Raw genomic sequence first — 20,048 nt, 5'->3', positions numbered from 1 at the left:
GAACATAGTAAAATATTGAAAAACGGTGGTGTTTTCCTTTAAAGTTCTAAGCAACACATAACAGTAATGATAAATAAATTTTTTTATATATATTTACAGTAGGAAATGTACAAAATATCTTCATGAAACATGATCTTCACTTAATATTCTAATGATTTGTGACATTAAAGAAATTTTATCATTTTGGCCCATACAATGTATTGTTGGCTATTGCTACGAATGTACCCGTGCTACTTATGACTGGTTTTGTGGTCCAGGATAACCAAATCTGTATATTTGATAAACAAGTTTCAAGATTTTTTGCTTTATTTGCTTATTGTTGGCTCTTTGGACAAAATGTTACAAGCCCTTTCATTTGAATAAAATTATCTCCTAAATGTATAAACTTTAGTGTAAATGAAAAAGTCATTGTATTACACTGTTGAGGAAACACCCATATACAAACATGTACAAAGTGCGTTATGACTAAAAATGTTTTAGTAGGAAGGAAGAACAACACAGAGAGAGGAAATTTACAAAAATAGAGTCACACAGACAGTGAAGATCAATGAAACGAGAGATGCTTTACTGTAGTTGATGTCCCTGTGTTTAGTGAGAGACAGATCCAAAGAGTGAGTAACTCTGATTATGACAGTGTGAGGAAGATTGCAGAAGAGAGTGAGAAAAACTTGAATGAAGAGAGGTGGATGATTTTAAACAGTGAGAGACCAAGTGGGAAAGGGTGAGAAAGAGAGATGAATGAAAAGAGGGAGGTGGGAATATTAAGAGGGTTGTGGTGATGGTGTAAATGTTCAGATTCCCCTCACATCATCTGCAGTGTCGGCACAGGGGGCAACAGAACTCTCACTGATGGCAGCATGTAATGCAGATTTAGCATTAACTGAAGCCAGATCAGAGACTCATGAGATCTGCTTTGTCTTAACTAGTTTTATCTCCACAAAGATGTTGGAGCAAGAAGTTTTACCACCGTTTAGGCTAAAACAAGAATAAAAATGTATTCCAAATTCCCAATGACAATGAATCACTGTAATTAAAACCTGCTGTCCCTCTTTTAAAACTCAGTTCAACTTAATAAAATGTGCTGGCAAATGAAAAGGAAAAAGTTTTTTTCTTTTACTCAGGAAGAACAGCCGTGACACCCTGTCACACAGAAGACAGTTAGTGTTTGGGATTTTATTCCAGCCACCAGCCCTGCCACTGCTGTTGTTTAAATGTATTCATAATCATTCATTCTCTGCTCCTCTGACAGCAGAAGTTTATATGAGAGAGAGAGAGAGAGAGAGAGAGAGAGAGAGAGAGAGAGAGAGAGAGAGAGAGAGTGAGTGAGTGTGAGTGTGTTTAAACAGTTTTTCTTGTTTTAGACAAGAGAGGAGGATGATCGGTTAGGTAAGTAGGTAGGTAGGTGGGTATGTTGGAGCCAACTGCACATACAAAAATGTTTTAATTTTATATATTTAAAACCACAAAACCAGTCATAAGTCACACTGGTATATTTGTAGAAATAATCAGCAATACATTGTATGGGTTAAAATTAGCGCTCTTTTATAAAAAAAAAATATTAAGTAAAGATTATATTCCATGAAGATATTTTGTAAATTTCCTACTGAAAATATATCAAAAATGTATTTGCTAAGGACTTAATATTGTCCTATCCTAGCATACATCAATGGAAAGCTTATTTATTAAACTTTTAGATGTTCTCATGTATAAATATAAATAAAAAATCATGCCCTTATCAAAATTCACCAATTAATTCTTATGCTGCGTTTACAAGAACCACATTTCAGGCGTCAAAATCGCATCTACCACGCCTAGTTTGCCGCTTGAACAGTTTGAATGCATTTGCGCGCCTAGAACGAAGTAGACGCGCGGAAGAAGCAAGCATTTGACGCGAGACAGAAGCCAAATCCGCTTCTTGTGGGAGGGGCAAGTGCTATGCGGTTATGGCTGATGTTGATTGTGCATTTATCGAGAGAGTTACTGGTTTGTATTTAGTCATCTTACTATAGGGGGAAAATAAACGGCACGGGTCGATAAATGTTACGTGACTCAAAAGTGAAATGTGTATTTACAACTTACCAGGTTGCCAAATGTCCTCACTGACACTCTTCCAAGCGAGGTCCTTTTTATTCCGTTCTCTATAGAAATAAGAACTTGTGTCGTATAGTCCTGGGTGACTGCTCACGGACAATATCAAGCCTTCATGCTGAATGAGTGACTCCGGGGCTTGCAAGCAGGCTCCTGATTGGTTAACGCGTCGTGAAAATCCGCCAAAGTTCAAATTTTTCAACTCGGGCGTCAGTCGCAAATTCGCGTCAAAAAGCACCATTTGCACGTACCGCACCATTTGCGCGAACTAGATGCCGAATGAGGCGGAAACGCGTCTTCCGCGCCGTGCTAAACGCCTCATCCGCGCCTGCGGGACCTCTAGACGCGCGTCAACGCGTCTTCACATTTACTGAACATTGAAATCACTCGCGCTTGCCGCCTCTACCGCTCTGGTGTAAATGCAGCATTAACTCTTTCACCGCCAGCGTTTTTTTTAAAAGTTGCCAGCCAGCGCCAGCGTTTTTCATGATTTTCACCAAAGTTTAATGCCTTCCAGAAAATGTTCTGCTTTAAATATATAAACATACAATATACCAAATGAAAGAACAGACTCTCTGCTTTCAAACAAAAAAAAAACCGTTTCATCCTACCTTTAGTGGTTCTTTTGTAATCAGCTTTTGAATATGGGTAGGTTTCTGCAAAAACACCCAATTTTTGTGACGGACTTTTCATAGAGATCCCATTCAGAGCGATCTTTAAAACAGACACGGACATGCAGCAGCTTGCCATAGGGCAATACTTCCGGGTTTAAAAAGTTGCGGAAGGGCGCCACCTGGTGGATAATAGCGGTATTGCGGAAAGACAGAAAATCTCGTCATTGGCGGGGAAGCGTTTTCTCTTAATTGACGAGATATCTCGTCAATAGGGGGGAAAGAGTTAAAGGTGCTCTAAGCGAAACTCACTATCTGCTAGCTGCCTGTCCCCTGAACCCACTGTAAAAAACACGCTCTCTGTAGACAGTGCAGGCTCCACAATCTGCACCAAAAACAAAGTGGTCAAACCTACCACCACGAAACATAACAAAGTGTTCCAGCCAATAAATGACAAGAAGGATTTGGGAGTGGGGGTTGGGCGCGTTCATGACTCGTTCAGAAAGCACAGAAGGGAGGGGGAGGAATTAGCTACGCTCCGTTATGTTTGACAACACTTCGAACGTCAACAAGCAGTGATGTCACACAGATTTGCTTAGAACGCCTTTAAAGTGCACCTATTTCATTGCTTAAAACAACGTTATTTTGTGTATTTGGTATAATACAATGTGTTTGCGTGGTTTATGGTTAAAAAACACATTATTTTCCACATACTGTACATTTTTATAGCTCCAGATTTCACTGTCTTCCTAAAATGCACTGATTTGTGTACAAAACTCATCAATTTGAAAAGCGGCGTGTCCCTGATTGGCCAGCTAATCTGTACGTTGTGATTGGCCTGAATACCTCTTACGTCAGGTGGAAATGTGGCGCTCCTTACCATGTTTGATAGATTCACGCACAATGCAATGCTGACGGGCGTTATCTTACAGGCTATGAGTCCAAAGTGGGAGGAATTATGATAATGTTGGTCTTTACTACATCAACAATCCCAGGAGGTAAACTGTTGCCTACAATCCGTGTGTTTGTTGTAGTCAAAGAAATTAGATTTACGTTGGAGACAATAACTCGCGTCATCATTTTTTCTTTAGGGTTTGTACCTTTTGCATATCGTTAACATGTATTGACACACCCTTACACACCAAAGGAAATGTAAAATCGTGAATCAGACAATAGGTGCTCTTTAAATCCCTCTAGTGTCTTCATAAACACCGGCACTGTTTACAATTGATGTTCAGATTTGCCTCGGTTAATCCAATCACAAGTGACCAACAATGTTGAAAATGGTTGACTGACACAATGCATTTAAACTCCAATTGTGTTATTATGATCATACGGTTTTTAACTGCTTTCAAATGTGGTTTGAATGATCTGCACTGCATCTCGGGTGCATTTACACCCAGCTTTCAATGTGTTCATGTGCTATTGGGTTGTGATGTTAATGCAAGCTGTAAAGGGGGCTGTAGTGTCCCACCGCAAGCAGTGCCAATCTATCCTAGCAGGTTTAACATCATTTTATTAAACTTTATGCTTGGAGAGGAGATGACGAAAATGATTCCAGCCCCCGACAGAGAGAGAGAGAGAGGGGCAGAAAGTGAGAACTAGAAAGAAAAATGTGTGGGAATATTCCCATCCCACACGTTAAAGTAAAGAGTCTCTGTGCATCTGGACGGTTGTGCGTGTGTAATTGGTTTTCTCATACAGAGACCAGCGTTTGCATGTTCTGCCAACTGCGTCACGCCCCACTCTCTCGAGTCAATGGCCTTGGGAAAAAAACATGAACACGGGCCGGATGGGTACCAATTAATCTCCCTTGTGCAGTCTTGAAATTCTGTTATGTCTCTCTTTGCTTTAGTCTCGCCATTGCACTATGATCTGTACAGTACATTTGCAATGGAGTAGCGTGTTGCTCCTGAGAGAGAGATTTAAATCTAAGAAAGTAAGGGATGAAAGGGATGAAAAAAGAGAGATAAGAGGAAATTGAGATGTCAGTTTTGTGCATCACAAACGTAGCTGATGACGAATTTAAACATCAGTATTTCGTGGAGACTTTGGAAGCGCAATGCAACGCCCTGGTAATGTCCTTGTATCATGCCGGTGAGTTTTGCTTAGGCAACCCCCCCTGGCATATTTAGAAAATAAAATCTAGTAGTTTTTTTAGGACAAACCAACACCGGAGTCATGAATTAACCATTTAAAGAGAGTGAGAATATAGTGAAAGTAGAGACGAGCGGCCATCTGTTCAAGTTTATGCAGATCAGCGTGGAGTGGAACACGGCAGGTTCATGTCCTCGAAACTGTGAATCGGTCAAACATGAAAACAAACCTTACCTGACCCAAAGCCCCTCGAATCTGTCCATTCTGATGAGTGAAAAACCTCAATCTACTATTTTTAATTCTACTTCTGATTTTCATTTATTCTTCATTTTTATTAGAGACTGAAGTGCCTCTCACACAAGGACGTTCGCCCCCCTTCACTTCATTTTTAAGTGTTTTTATCCAGCAAGAATGATTATTATTCATTACTGACCTTGAGAGAACGATATTAAAAAAATCCTCATTCTTGCCTTTATTTGATAGTAGACAGTGTAGTAACTCAGTCTGTTTTTTTCGATAGAGAGCTATACCTCACATAGCTGAATTAATAGTAGGTGATTGCTTGTGATCAGTAGCATTGATCTTGTGATGTTAAGCTGCCTTTAAACTGTACACAACAAACGACGGCCGATTAACCGGAAGTCATTCATTCCCTGTGGAGAGTCGCAACGGGGCTGTGTGAGGTGCCGACCATAGATATACATAATAAAGGCTAGATGTCTGGTCCACGCTGCTGGCCAATGAAGGTCGAAATCCGCACCTGGCGGCCATCTTGCTTACTCGTAACATTGTTTTAATGGCGCATGCATGCACCATAACTTGCTCAATTTTCTACCGATTTTCAAACTGCTTGGTTTGTTATAAACGTCTTATAACACTGCATACTTATGTCACGGCTAGTCCGTGTCATGTTTTGTGTATGTCTCCGCTTACGTCATCTGGACTATTCACAGACTCATCTCACCTGTTCCTTGTTTAGTCTTTGTGTATTTATACTGTTGTCTGTTTCACACTTGTCGCCGGTAGATTGTCATTGCAACCATGTCTGTTCCCTGTTTTGGATGTTCCTGTGTTTTGTTACCCGTTACTCCTCGTGTTATTATTTCCAGTTTTATAATTAAATGTTATTTATTTTCCGAACTCAGCATTTGTGTCCTCACTTCACCTCCGTGTCGTGACAACTTATGAATAATGTTCATGAAATATGTTCAAGTATGCAGAATTATAGCCACGTTAATAATGTTTGTAAGAAACCAAACCATTTGTTAATCTGTCAAGATTTCAGTGAGATAAGATTGTTTGTGTTCGTGCAGATCTCTCACCTTACATCAGGTACCACAGCGCACGCCGAAAAGCTTGGCTGTGACAAGATGGCCGCTGGTGATGACATTAGAGACTCGCCATAAGACATCTAGCCTTTATTTTGTATATCTATGGTGCCGACCATCTGCGGATGTGTAATTTTCGGACCCGTTTTGAGTGTTGGATCCGTAAAATTTTTTTATTTGTGAGAGTACACCGTATGCGATATGCCAACCGGAAGTGATGTATTTCAGTGTATTACAATAAAAAATATTAATCCTTTTTATTTGATTTATTGACTTTTCAGCATTGTTACAGGTATCCAAGGACGTTTGTCATAAGAAAAACACTGAAGTATTTAAGTAATTTAGTTACGATGAAATGTCAATACTAGTTTACTCAATTTAAAATACAAGATTAAAAGAAAAAGAATAAAATACTCTGTAAAGATTTCTTTTAAAATCTGTCTACACATAGGGAACAGGTGATCTCCTGAATTTTTCTGTTCGGCATCTGGCGGTTGTCAGTTTTTTGTTTAACTTTGTCAGTAAATAAATCCTTTAAAAACTGTTTATTACTAATACGTAATAAATTATTAACTTAATATTTACACATTATTTTTAATCTTGTATCAATATGTTCTCTCCAAAAATATTGTCGATCTTTGTTATATATGCATAGCTGTTTATTGTATTCATTTATTTATTCCACTAAAGTAAATATTCATAGATTGAAGGCTCTCGAGCTTCTTTCCCATGTTGGGACGAATTTACGATGAAACAACATTTTTACTATGAATGCCACTAGGGGGCGAACTCCGACAGTTGTGTCCGAATGTCGTGTACAGTGGAAAGGCGGATTTAGACTGGATTGTGGTACCAGTTGATCATTTTCTCATGTTTCTCTTGCAGCTGGAACAAAAGCAGGTGACACCACCATTCAAACCTCAGATCACAGACGACTACGGTTTAGACAACTTCGACACACAGTTCACCAATGAACCCGTGCAGCTAACACCAGATGACGAGTAAGTTTTTAAATACAGTCCAATTTTTAATACAATTTTTACTTTTAAATGATTTTATTTGCAAATCAAAGCAAGTCGAATAAAAGGTTATATTAATGTAACAAATTTATTGAAAAAAAATTCCTAGCCATCCCTGGGGTGGTACCTTTTTTTAAAGATTCCCCCCTTTGTTCCTAAAGTACTGCACCATATCAGTATATCAGAAGTACACACTGCTACCAAAGAGTGCATATTAGTACCTCAAAGCTACATATTGGTACCAAATGTATACACGTATGTACCTACATTTTAGAAGGGTATGAAATATATTTTAAAACAGATTTACAGTAGTCTCTGATTTTTGGACCCTACAGTGTTAATTTTTTATAAAACATGTTTTCCTAAAGATCCATAATTTGTGACATAGCAATAACTTCACCTATTTTCCAAAAGCCTCTTCAATTGGCAAACCCTAAATGTGACACAACCGGTTCCCAGATTTGAAAAATGAACCAGCCTCTCCGTACAGAGTGTAACATCTTCCAAATGTCTGAATGGAAATTGAAGTCAGTGGTCACTTCAGCGGAATCCATCTTATTATGAGCGGTTATGTAATAATTTAACGACATCAAAGTTACATCCCTACGCTCGCATTTAATAAAGGGGGTTTCCACTCAACTCGAGCGGGGTGGTGAGGTTTATGTCTAAGATTCCCCTTTAGGAGCGAGAGGAAGATGAAGCGAAATGGTTTATCCATCTGGAGGCCATCGTCAAGAGGTGATGATGTCATATGGAAACGTCCCCTCCGGAGTTTCTGATTGCTTTACAGTATGAGGTGTGCTGAAATGGGCCGCATTGAAAGGAAACACAAAGGCCGGTCCTTAAACCTGATTGAAAACCACAGATTGATGGAAACTGGCTTTAATCAGTGTGAAGTGAATTATGGGGGGCTTTTTAGGCGTTTGAAGTCTTTTCTTCGGTCACTCATTCATAAACTCTGTGCTTTTGAACAGTGGGAAGGTGATTAAAACGAGCGCTAAAAATGAGAGAAAGGCAAGTCAACCCGGTGCCGAAAATGCTCATTCATTTGATAGCTAATGGAAGTATGAGGACATGGATTAGAGGTTGGAGGGTGACACAGGGTGGCATGCCTGAATGCAGTTTGGGCACTTTCGCCCCGTTTCTCTTCTCTGAAGAGAGTCTTCAAACATTCCAGTCATTCTGCAGGAGGACCAATCTTTGAGGTGTATTGTATGGTAGACGTGTTTTTCTCTGGAGAGGAACTTCTGGATTTACAATGACTTTTGTATCTGGTTAAATTTGTTTTTCTGACTTGATTTATGCAGACAGCCACACATCAGAAATAGTTCACAAAAAACTCATGGTTTCTTATATGCGTCCATGTGTACACTGTAAAAAAAATCCAAAAATTATCCCTAGCTGTCACAGGGAAATTACTATTTGAAAAAGTACACCTTTGCACCTAAAGAGTACATATTAATACCTCAAATTGGTACCAAATGTATACAAATCTGTACCTAAATGCTACAGAATAGGCCTTTTTGGTGACAAATTTTATATTTACACATATTTTAAGAAAATGCTTTGAAATTTTTTAACAACTCAACATCATACCGTGGGCAAATTTACTAGCTTTCGTGTTTTTAGTGGCCAAAAGCACACTAAATTAAACTGCTGTAAAAGTTTATCAGATGAATATTTTTTCAAATTTTTTGCAGAAATTTGTTAATTGACCTCAAAACTACCAAATGTTTACAAAAATCCAATGATTTTAACTCTTTAATTGTCAAGTTTATTAGTGGTGTCACTGATTTGGGAAAAAAATAGTGCTAGGCAAAGATTCATTGTGATTAATCGCATACAAAGTAAAAGTGATTTTTGGCATAATATATAAGTGTGTGATGTGTGTAATTATTATGTATATATGAATACACACACATTCATGTATGCATTTAAGAAACATTTAAATGTGTATAGACGGTTTCATTGGACACACGTGAGCTGACGCGATACACGTCTGAATCTGAACTTTACTTCCGGTTTCGTTTTTTAATGGTCTAACTAGTTGCTAAACTGATCTGTTGAACAAATGCCTCGTTGAAAATAACAAATGTTTTGGTTTCCTAGGTAATCTATGTGTTGTTTTTTTGCTTGATATATAAATAAACTACGTTTAAAGTACTTTCTTGTTATATATTTTTATTTTATTTTTTTATTATTCTTTATTCCAGACCCATAGGTCCATAACAAAAAAACATACAAACATACTTATTTACAAACAATACACACAAAAAAGGAGGAAAAAAGACATTTTAAAAAAAGAATATTAAAAAAATATTGTTAGCAGAGTTTACCGGAAGTTACGTGCGGACCACGACAGCCGCTTGTTTATGTTGTTACTGCTGAAACCGTCTATATATATATATTTATATTTTTATATTTTCTATATTATATATACATTTTAAAAAAATTATATATATATATATATATATATATATATAAAAAAAATTCTGAAATGAATATATGTATGTGTGTGGTTATATAGAAATAATAACACTGTAAAAAAATTCCGTAGAAATTGCAGCTGGGTTGCCGGTAACTTACCGTAGATTTAAATTTATGTTTTTTACTGGCAACATTTTGTTCAAAGTTAAATGAAAATTAAACATTTACAAGTCTTTGTCTTTACAGAGTAAAACTGAAAAAACAGCATCAAGCAAAACATTCTGGGAAACAAAATCTGAAGCAAAAAACAGAAAAAGGTTGATGATGATTTCTGGTTCCCAGAATGCTTTGCATGAGGCAGTTATTGTATAGTTTTATTCTGTAATGATAAAGACTTTTTAATATTTAAAATTTATTTAACTTTGAGCCAACTATTGCTAGTAAATAACATAAATGTAAATCTACGGTAAATTACCGGCAACCCAGCTGCAATAACATTGTAATTTCTACAGATTTTTTTTACAGTGAACTACACACAGTACAGACACATATATTATGCAAAAAAAATCACTTTTATTTTGTTTGCGATTAATCTTTGCCCAGCACTAAAAAACAAAACACAAAATGACCGATTTTCAATATAAAAAGTGATTGTGGACTGGATTTGTTTTTGCCTTTTTCACAGGTCTTGGGCATGTGAAAGATTATTTAAAACATTGGCTTTAATGCATTTTTTATTTTTATTGTTTTGCCTTTATTGTTTGTGGCCATTTTTGCCCCATTGACTTCCATTATAACAATTCTTTTTGATTGCAGAGCCATGATACCTTATTATCATGCATTCTTGATTTTTTGTGGTTTTTCGTTTTGCAAAGAGGTAAAATTTGTCATTTTTACTGTTTATCACCTTGTGGCACCATTAAAATATATTAATCTGATACATTTGTACAGCCCTTTAATTTAGTGCCCTTTTTGGCCACCGACAACACGAAAGGGTATTGAATTTGAACAATGGACAATGGTTAAAAAGTACTGCCCCAATGAGACCATTTTTCTGACAACTACTCATGAGACACACGAGACCCAATTAGATTCAACGTTATCTGAAGTATGTTTTTCTGGAGCCATGTTGATCACCGTATAAGAAGATAACTTGATGGTACTTTAATATAAAGTTACTCAACTGAAGAAAGAAAGTCATATACATCTGGGACGTTTCTTTAAGATGTTTCCTGTTTAAATACTCAAGTGAATGTGAGGGAAAGAGAGATTTTCCAATCTAAACAGGCGAGCTGATATCCTCTCCCAGCATGTTTCAGAAGACCAGTGTGAGCCTCAAGTAAAACTTCTTCTCTTTAAAAAAACCATCGTTTCAAAGCGAGAACTAGCAGTTGCGTACACAATCATTCCTGTCTACAGACCGATTGACAGAGACGACACTATAGATTACAAGACAGTAATCTATAGAGCCACGGCGGGTTCTTAGTTCAATAAGAGGTTTCCCAACCAGGCTTCAAAGGAATGAAGAAGCCAGACACTTCAAAAGCAGATCGGGCTCTGGAACAGCCTGACGTCCCACGCGATAGAGGAAGAGGGCTCGGGGGGAGGAAGTGATGGAAGCCTTTTTTGTTTGACGAATCTGGCAGACGAATAAAGAGGGGGATGGGGTGAAATCCTTCCTTGTAAGAGATTTAGTCTTTTGGATTAAAGGAAAGTGCATGGGATGCGGCTCACAGCGCATCGGAAAAGAAAGAACTGGAATCCGACGTGGATAGAGACACGATTCCCTTTAACACGCTCACAGAAACAGCTTATAAAGGAAAGTTGGATTCCCAGTGGATTCCAATTATGCACAATGTCTGACTATAAGTAGTATAGTCTTAAAAATATGTAAATAACATCACTGGTCTTACACATTGTGAGGTTATTTCCTTTTTCAGACATTCTGAATCTGCTTGTTCTTTCCTGCCACAGATTTTTCCAATAAAGAGACTTGTTTATTTTGGTCAGCGCCCAAAATGTCCCTCTCTCTGTTACTTCCTCTGTGGCACCACACGTCTCCCCCCAAAACTTCCTTTGAAACACGAGTCTGTGTTTCTGAGGTGTCATTCGTGTTATTTTACTTTCTCACTCACTGGAGGCATTTCGGCCCCACGTGCACATACAAGCACAGTCAAGTGGGACTCTGGGGACATTATACAAACAAATACAGGGCAAACAGAATTCTGCATTAAACCTGATGAGATATCACTTCTTATAGAGCTTGATGGAAAGAGGAAAATGTCCTCTGTGGATCGTTTTTGACAGAAAGTGATAAACGGGTTTTAAATTGTTTTCGCATTACAGAATGAACGAGGTGGATGATGTATCCTCGACAGACTGACAACACACTAATCTTAAAAATCAAGGCGCTACATGATGTCATAGAAGGGCGATTCTCACGAAATCCAGATTTTTTAAAAAGCCCTTTAAGCCAATTTTTTTGCACATATAAGATTAAGGTCTGAACTTACTATAACCATTATTTTAAGAGGATTTAAAACATATTTCCTATAGAATTATTTACATTTTTTAGATTATCATTATCAAAAATTATCATTACCGCAACATGATATTACATTAAATGCATTTACAAACTCATGTTTCGGTAATGAGAACTAAAAAGTTGTATATATACCATGACAAACAAAATTCCACTTTTATCTGGAGAGAAAAATAAGAACTGCTTACCTGGTAGCCATCTTGAGTGTCACCGTTAATTATGTCCCTTCAAATTTTTTTTACATTTTTTAATGTTAGTTCCTTGAAGGCTTAGACAATGATTGAAAATTGTTGCTGAGGATGAGAAAATTGGTCTTGGACACATTTATATTCCTTATTATTGTCTCTACATTTACCAATGATCATCAAATACCACATGTTTCTTTACTGTAAATGTTTATAGTATATAATGCACTGAAGCTTTTTATTTTTTAGATTTTTTAATTATAAATATTCCATGTCAAAGAACCCAAATCCGTGTCATGGACACGTTGCGGTAATGAAAATTTTCCCCTTAAATGTAAAAAAAACTTGTTTTGTATGATGTCATTTGAAATCATGATGTGCAAAATAATACATGAAGAGATGTTTGTAACTGTATGCTTCTTATTTGGATACTCTTCCATTGCATTTACTTTTTTTATCAAAATGTTTCATGACACCATATAAGTCTAATTTCACGAGAATCACCCGTATGGTTCTTTAACATCTGAAGGACCTTTATATTTCAGTATGAAAAGGTATGAATTAACTTCTTCTGTATAAAAAACCTTTTGTAGCATCTTTGTTTTTTAGTAGTGAAAATCAATGCATTCCTGAGGTTCTGTAAGCAATAGCAAGAAAAGTAAGCAACAAGTCATCTTTGTAAACATTTAAAGGATCGTTGCCGTTGCCGAAAATAGCCAAGAGGAGTAATAAGCCGCTGAATTTCAGAACTGGCCCCTATTTGGTTAAGCGTCCTCTTGCTGCAGATGGGAACAGGCTGTTGTTGTTGTTATTGGGCCGCCTGCGTAGTGTTGCATTTATGTACACACCAGCTTTTATTTCACTGGCCGCCTCAGGTCATCTGTTGATTAATCTGTTAGTATTGGAGTGTAAAACCACAAAGGTCAGTGAGAGAAGTACGCCTGTTGTAGTTGATGACTTATTCAGTTTAAGAGGCTAGTGTAATGTAGAAACACAATATTTCAAACACAAGAGTTTGAACTATTGCATAAATATAAAATGCATGATTATAGACAAAGAAAGGGACCATCTGACCCACATGGGGGGTAGGTAAATCTCAGTTGCTTATGGGTGATTATAGACGGTTTAAAGGGATAGTTCGGCCAAAAATGATATCAAACCCATGATTTACTCACCCCCAAGCTGTCCGAGTTGCATATGTCCATCGTTTTTCAGACAAACACATTTTCGGATATTTTAGAAAATGTTTTAGATCTTTCATTTGATTAAATGTAATGTTACGGGGTCCACGACCTTCAAGTCCAAAAAAAGTGCGTCCATCCTTCTCAAATTAAATCCAAACGGCTCCAGGATGATAAACAAAGGTCTTCTGAGGGTAATCCGCGCGGTGTTGTTGTATAAATATCCATATTTAAAACTTTATTAACAAAAATAAATACCTTCCGGTAGCGCCGCCATCTTAGACTCCTCTGTATTCAGGAGAGAGTATTAGCGTATGTACGCACTTTTCTTAGTGATGTATGACAAATTCGGAGGGCGGGGGCACAGAGCAGCAGCAGAGTAGCCTTGGTAGGCTGCGTAAGCTCTCATCCTGAATGCGGACGCGACTATGGTGGCGCTACCGGAAGGTAGTTATTTTCGTTTATAAAGTTTTAAATATGGATATTTCTACAACACCACCACGCTGATTACCCTCAGAAGACTTTTGTTTATCATCCTGGAGCCGTTTGGATTTAATTTGTGAAGGATGGACGCACTTTGTTTGGACTTGAAGGTCGTGGACCCCGTAACATTACATTTAATCAACTGAAAGATCTAAAACATTTTCTAAAATATCCGAAAATGTGTTTGTCTGAAAAACGATGGACATATGCAACTCGGACAGCTTGGGGGTGAGTAAATCATGGGTTTAATATCATTTTTGGCCGAACTATCCCTTTAACAACATAAACAAACGGCTTTCGTGGAACAAACGTAACTTCCGGTCAACTCTGGAAATAATCAATAACAAAAGATTCATTTAAAAGTAGTTTATTTCTGATAACAAGCTAAATAAATAAGAAGTAGATTACATTATTTCAAATCATGGCTAAAGCGTATCAAAAGCCACACTGAGCTAACGTTACTGTGTCAAATGTGTACTATATTAAGTATACAATGTTAACTACAAATTGGCTTTCTCCTCTCATCTTTAGAAAACCAAAAAAAACGACGATGTATTTGTTCCAGAGTTCATGTTTAGCGAGTAGCGACTAGTCAGACCATTAAACAAACAAAGACCGGACATTAACTCTTTCCCCGCCATTGACAAGTTATCTCGTCAATTAAGACAAAACATTTCCATGACAATAACGCTTCCCTGATGAGTTTTTACGGTAATCTGTCATTCCGCTATTATCCTTTAGGTGATGGTCTTATGCCGAATTCAGACTGCACGATTTAAGTCCTGATTTTGACTCGCAGACAGGTTTTGAGAAATCGCAGACAAATGCCCAAAATAACAGGCAAATCGATGTCACTCGTGTACCAGGCAATCACACAGTGTGAATTATCAAAAACGTGATCTGAGAGAATCATGCCGTGTGAATTGTGATTTGACTGAAAATAACATCGGAGATGACCTACAGCCAATGAGAGAGCAACATACAGGGCAGCTGAAAGTTCGGTGAGGAGTCTCTCCAACCATTTCCTCCTTCATAATCTTTATTTCTTCTTCTTTCAGCTGCAAATGAGCGCACATGCAATTTGTATGGTAAGCTTATTGCAGGCTACCATTTTTAATGATAATCCCAGTCTCACGTGACAACTCTGGTCTTGCATGCGTGACCTCACATTCTCTCTTTTCTCGCGTGCGTTTGGTTGGTTGAGACGTAGTTTGCGGACCAGGACAAAGTTGGCCGTGATTCTTCCTATTTTTTAAAATCATGCAGTGTTAAACCCAGTCGCCAATCCATCATGCAGTCTGAAACAGCAGCGACTGAACGATACCCCAGATAGTCACACAGTGTGAAAAGATCTGTGACTCGACTAGTTTGAAAATCATGCAGTCTAAACTCAGCATTACCCAATTAATAAAAAACTGAAGCATCAGCAAATTCAACAACATTGAAAACTCCGTGAATGTTTTGCTCGTCGTTCTGAATCTGATCTCTATCAAAAATCCTTTACAAAAATATTTCAGCTTTTTGCTCAATATTTTGTCTTTTTGAAGAAACCTACCCATATTTGAGAAATGATAAAAAGAGAACTAATGAAGATAGGATGAAACATCTGTTTTGTTTATTTGAAAGCAGAGGGTCTGTTTTTTCATTTAATATATTGTACGTTTTAAAATGGCAACATTTTAAAAAAAGGCTGGCGACGAATGAGTTAAGTTCTGTCCAGATGCATAAATGCGACAACAAGTGTGCGTCATATAAAACCATCTATATAATTGCAGGTATATTTAGTTTAGTTTTTATATTGCGTAACAGTTATTCACGACTGGTGATTTCAGTGTTTGTGTACAGTATGTTCAGATGAACGGTTCACCTGAGGCGGAGACACATCGGTGCAGGAGATGGGACGCGGTTGAATTCTAACTCTGTGTGTACATTAATAATGTTTGTTCTTTCTCCGTAGGGATGTGATAAAGAGAATAGACCAGTCAGAGTTTGAAGGATTTGAGTACATTAATCCACTGCTGCTCTCCAACGAGGAAACCGTATGAGAGAAGAACATCACAAAAGAGCCGTCTCTGCCTGCGGGTCCGTAGGACTGCTACAGCTGAGTTTATTTCAGACTGTGTGTCTTCACAAAGAAGACAAAAGGATGGCCAATTGATCCTTTAAACTGTTAAAAAGACAAATAACAGGCTTCAAGTTCAAGACCCTTCTTAAGTTATTTCAGGTTTCCGCTGCAGGAACGAATAAGAGAGAAACTACACAGAAAAGAAACTCTGAACTGTTCCCCAAATTTCAGCTGTTGAGTGTCTTCCTGCTTCCCGGCATCCTTTTTGATGCCCATGTTTGTGTTTGCGCGTGCGCACTGTTGCCTGGGACTTCAGTAAGCTCCATCATCGTGTGCCTGCGTCCATCAGAGACTACATTTCCCATGAACCCTTCCTAAATATGACGGTTCTAACTTATTATGCACTTTTATGTTCTGTTCATCTTTTTCTTTAATCTTGTATGAGGTGAAAACAAGAATGTACAATATTTAAAAGGTAAAAATGTTCAACCTTGTATTATAGTGTAGGTAGCCAAATTTACGATGCCTTCTAGGATGCAAAGTGGCACAACCATGATGGTTACAAAAACAATGCTTTTAACCACCAATATTGATTTCACAGAGTAAATGAGAAACAAAATGTGTTTTGTGAAGAAGTGCCTAAAAGATTTCAAATTTCAACTCCACTTTAGATCAAAGTTTATTTTCCAATGCATCCAATAGGGATGTTGGCCACCAGTGTGAATTTTACTTAATATTGTGTTGAATGCTGTCCAAATTATTTAAGAAGACATGGAGGTCAGTCCATTAATCACACGCAGTCTTACGCAGACATATAATGGTAGCCATGCCGATGTTCAGTACTTAGGCCAGTTTATTAGTATAATTTAAATAGTTCAGCCAAAGCTATGAGCTTTGTGTGTCACACAGACTGAACCAAATGTGTAAGCGAAGTTTCCGCATCTTTCACACTTGGGTCTGGGGCACTGTCAACACCGACAGACCAAATGATTATCATTAGAGGCCTAGAAACTAACAGTAATGTGGTTTAATTTATATCAACACACACAAAATCACTCTAAAGCTTTTGTAACCATGTCAGTGATTATTCATGTGAGGCCGTGCTGTTGAGATGTTGAAAGAAATACAAAAAATTTTGGTTTTATTCATTATGTTGTGGTAAAATTGTGCAGCGGTGATGCAACGCAATCTCACATGACCAGGTCTTAGGAAATGGTGGGACTCTCTTTATAGGCACAATAAAATCCTCAGTTTGGTTACAAAGGCTGTGCTTAGATTAGATAAATAACTTACTACTTACACTGGATTTTGGCTACTATTTGAAGTAAAATAGCCATTATTTCATAATTCAGTGATTAAAACAGTACAATGACCAAGTGTGCAGTCATCATCGTGGAAGTTATGGTTATTTTACATTTTGTGTATAAACGTTTTAAGGAGTTGAATGCTAGAAATGTTGGCTGTATTTATGGTGCATCAAGAAAAGTATTCAGTACATGCATACTAAGTCAAAGTAGTATGTTAGCATGCTATTCTGAACACAGCCATCGACTTCTACAGCATCTTTTTCTGCAGGGGAAATGAAAGGTATACAAAACAAAAGCGTAATCTATAGGCCAACTGGATAAGGTTTTCATATGTAACTTAAAGGGAAAGTGAAAATAATGTCATTAATGACTCACCCTTGTGTCTTTCCAAACTCGTAAGACCTCCGTTTATCTTTGTAACACAGTTTAAGGTGTTTTATATTTAGTCCGAGAGCTTGTTGACCCTTCATAGAAAATCTACGTATGGTATACTGTCCATGTCCAGAAAGGTAATAAAAACATCATGAAAGTAGTCCATGTGACATCAGTGGGTCAGTTAGAATGTGTTCGAAAATACATTTTGATCCAAAAATTACGACTTTATTCAGCATTGTCTTCTCTTCTGGTTCTGTTGTGAATTGCGTGCATGAGACTAAAGTCACGTGACTGCAGTGATGCGGATGACGTATGATGCGGCTGACGTGTTATCTGGTGCGCCCCAGCTGTTTTTTTTGTACGCCCGAGCTTCGTTTTCAGTCTGAGGGAGACGTATGCTGTAAGTTTGAAAAAAAAACTCCGCAAACATGTCTGAGGATAACACGTCATCCGCGTCACTGCAGTCACGTGACTTTAGTCTCGTGCACGCCGTTTACAACAGAATCGGAAGAGAAGACAATGCTGAATAAATTTGTAATTTTTGTTATTTTTAGACCAAAATGTATTTTCGATGCTTCAAAACATTCTAACTGACCCACTGATGTCACATGGACTACTTTGTTGATGTTTTTATTACCTTTCTGGACATGGACAGTAAACCGTACAAAGATTTCCAATGAAGGGTCAGCAAGCTCTCGGACTAAATATAAAACATCTTAAACTGTGTTACGAAGATGAACGGAGGTCTTAAGAGTTTGGAAAGACATGAGGGTGAGTCAATTATGACATTATTTTCATTTTTGGGTGAACTATCCCTTTAAAACATATCATGTACCTTTGAAAAAGAAAAACAGCCAAGCACTTGTTATATGACATGAGGAACTGCTGTGTTTTTAGATTCATTCGTTTTTTTTGTGTCAGACAGTAGTGAAATTAGCAAGATGGGGCTAAGAACAAATCACTGAAGATAACAGCCTGACATACTTTACAGATAACTTATCCAGAGAGCAATGTTAGATTCACCCTACTTTGTTTTCACCTTTAATGAAATGATGGTAAAAAAGGCACAAGATTTCTATAGACACTATATGAATGACATGGATGCTGACAACTGTTCATGGTGAGAACGTCAAGTGTAAAATCTGCTATTTAAACGGTCAACAAGTGGTATTCAATTACAGTTTGGCAAGGCGGTCACTGGTGTCATTTTTATAAGCCATCGTACATCAGTAAAAAAACATGATGTTAAATGAAATGAAAAAAAAAAACCAATGAGTATATTTAGGAGGCGTGTACACCAAAGCGTATACATCTGCAGCCAGCGTATTTTTTCAATTGTTTCCAAAGAACGCGCTCCGCTTTTTAAAAAATGAAAGGAGCTGTTTTTTTATTTTCAACCTTGGGCAAAAAGCTAAGTCCGTCAATGTCATTTTTCACTCAGCAGTTCAATCACAGTGGAGCAGGGGCAGGACAAATACCACATCAACCAACCGACGCATTGTACAAAAGACTGATAAACAGAAACGGAAGTATTTATGGCAACCTAAGTGCCCAGGTGAAAACGCTGGCAAGCGCCCAAAATTGGCATTCGCTTTGGTGTACAGGCCCCCTTAGGGATGCAACGATACAAAATGTCTGTGCCGATACCCATATTTCGCTATTTTAAATGACATCTACCGATACTGATACATACCGATAGTTTTGCTTTTTATCATTGTTCCAACTTTTTTTTGGCTGTTTTTAACTCTTTCCCCGCCATTGATGAGTTAACTCATTAAGAGAAATCCCTGGCAATGACGAGTATTTCCGGCTTTCCGCAATACCGCTATTACCCACCAGGTGGCTATTCCGTAACTTATAAAACACAGAAGATTCGCACTAGGGCAAACAGCTGTATGTCCGTGTAAGTTTTGAGGATTGCTCCGCATCTGATCTCTAATAAAAGTCCTCTACAAAAATGTAATTATCTTAGGTTTTTGTTCAAAAAAATTTGTTTTTGAAGAAACCTGCTCATATTTAAGAGGTGATAAAAAGATAACTTTTTTTGAAAGCAGAGGGTCTGTTCTTTTATTGACATATTGTATCTTTATATATTTTAACTCTTTCCCCGCCAGCATTTTTCATGATTTTCTCAAAAGTTTAATGCCTTCCAGAAAATGCTCCTTTTTAAATATATAAACATACAATATATGAAATAAAAGAACAGACCCTCTGCTTTCAAACAAAAATTTGTTTCATCCTACCTTCATGTGTTCTGTTTTTATCACCTCTCAAATATGTGTAGGTTTCATCAAAAACACAAAATTTTGAGCAAAAAGCTGAGATAATTTCATTTTTGTG

At 37.5% G+C, this 20,048-nt stretch overlaps 1 protein-coding gene across 5 annotated transcripts in view; it reads left to right on the top strand.

Moving 5' to 3' along the window:
• The window catches only part of prkcz (protein kinase C, zeta), a 105,195-nt gene extending 87,727 nt beyond the window's left edge, over nucleotides 1-17,468 (top strand). For all 5 annotated transcript variants that reach the window (XM_065246669.2, XM_065246673.2, XM_065246672.2 and 2 more), the window contains 2 exons: nucleotides 7,010-7,125; nucleotides 15,919-17,468. In XM_065246669.2, the coding sequence (XP_065102741.1) occupies nucleotides 7,010-7,125; nucleotides 15,919-16,006 (204 nt within the window). In that variant the 3' untranslated portion in view covers nucleotides 16,007-17,468. The remainder of the gene's footprint in view (nucleotides 1-7,009; nucleotides 7,126-15,918) is intronic.
• Nucleotides 17,469-20,048: the final 2,580 nt, after the last annotated feature.

The sequence above is a fragment of the Paramisgurnus dabryanus genome, chromosome 11 (genome assembly GCF_030506205.2).
Source record: "Paramisgurnus dabryanus chromosome 11, PD_genome_1.1, whole genome shotgun sequence".
Taxonomy (NCBI): domain Eukaryota; kingdom Metazoa; phylum Chordata; class Actinopteri; order Cypriniformes; family Cobitidae; genus Paramisgurnus; species Paramisgurnus dabryanus.
Note: the sequence above shows the minus strand (reverse complement) of the source record. Positions and strands in the feature narration are given on the sequence as shown.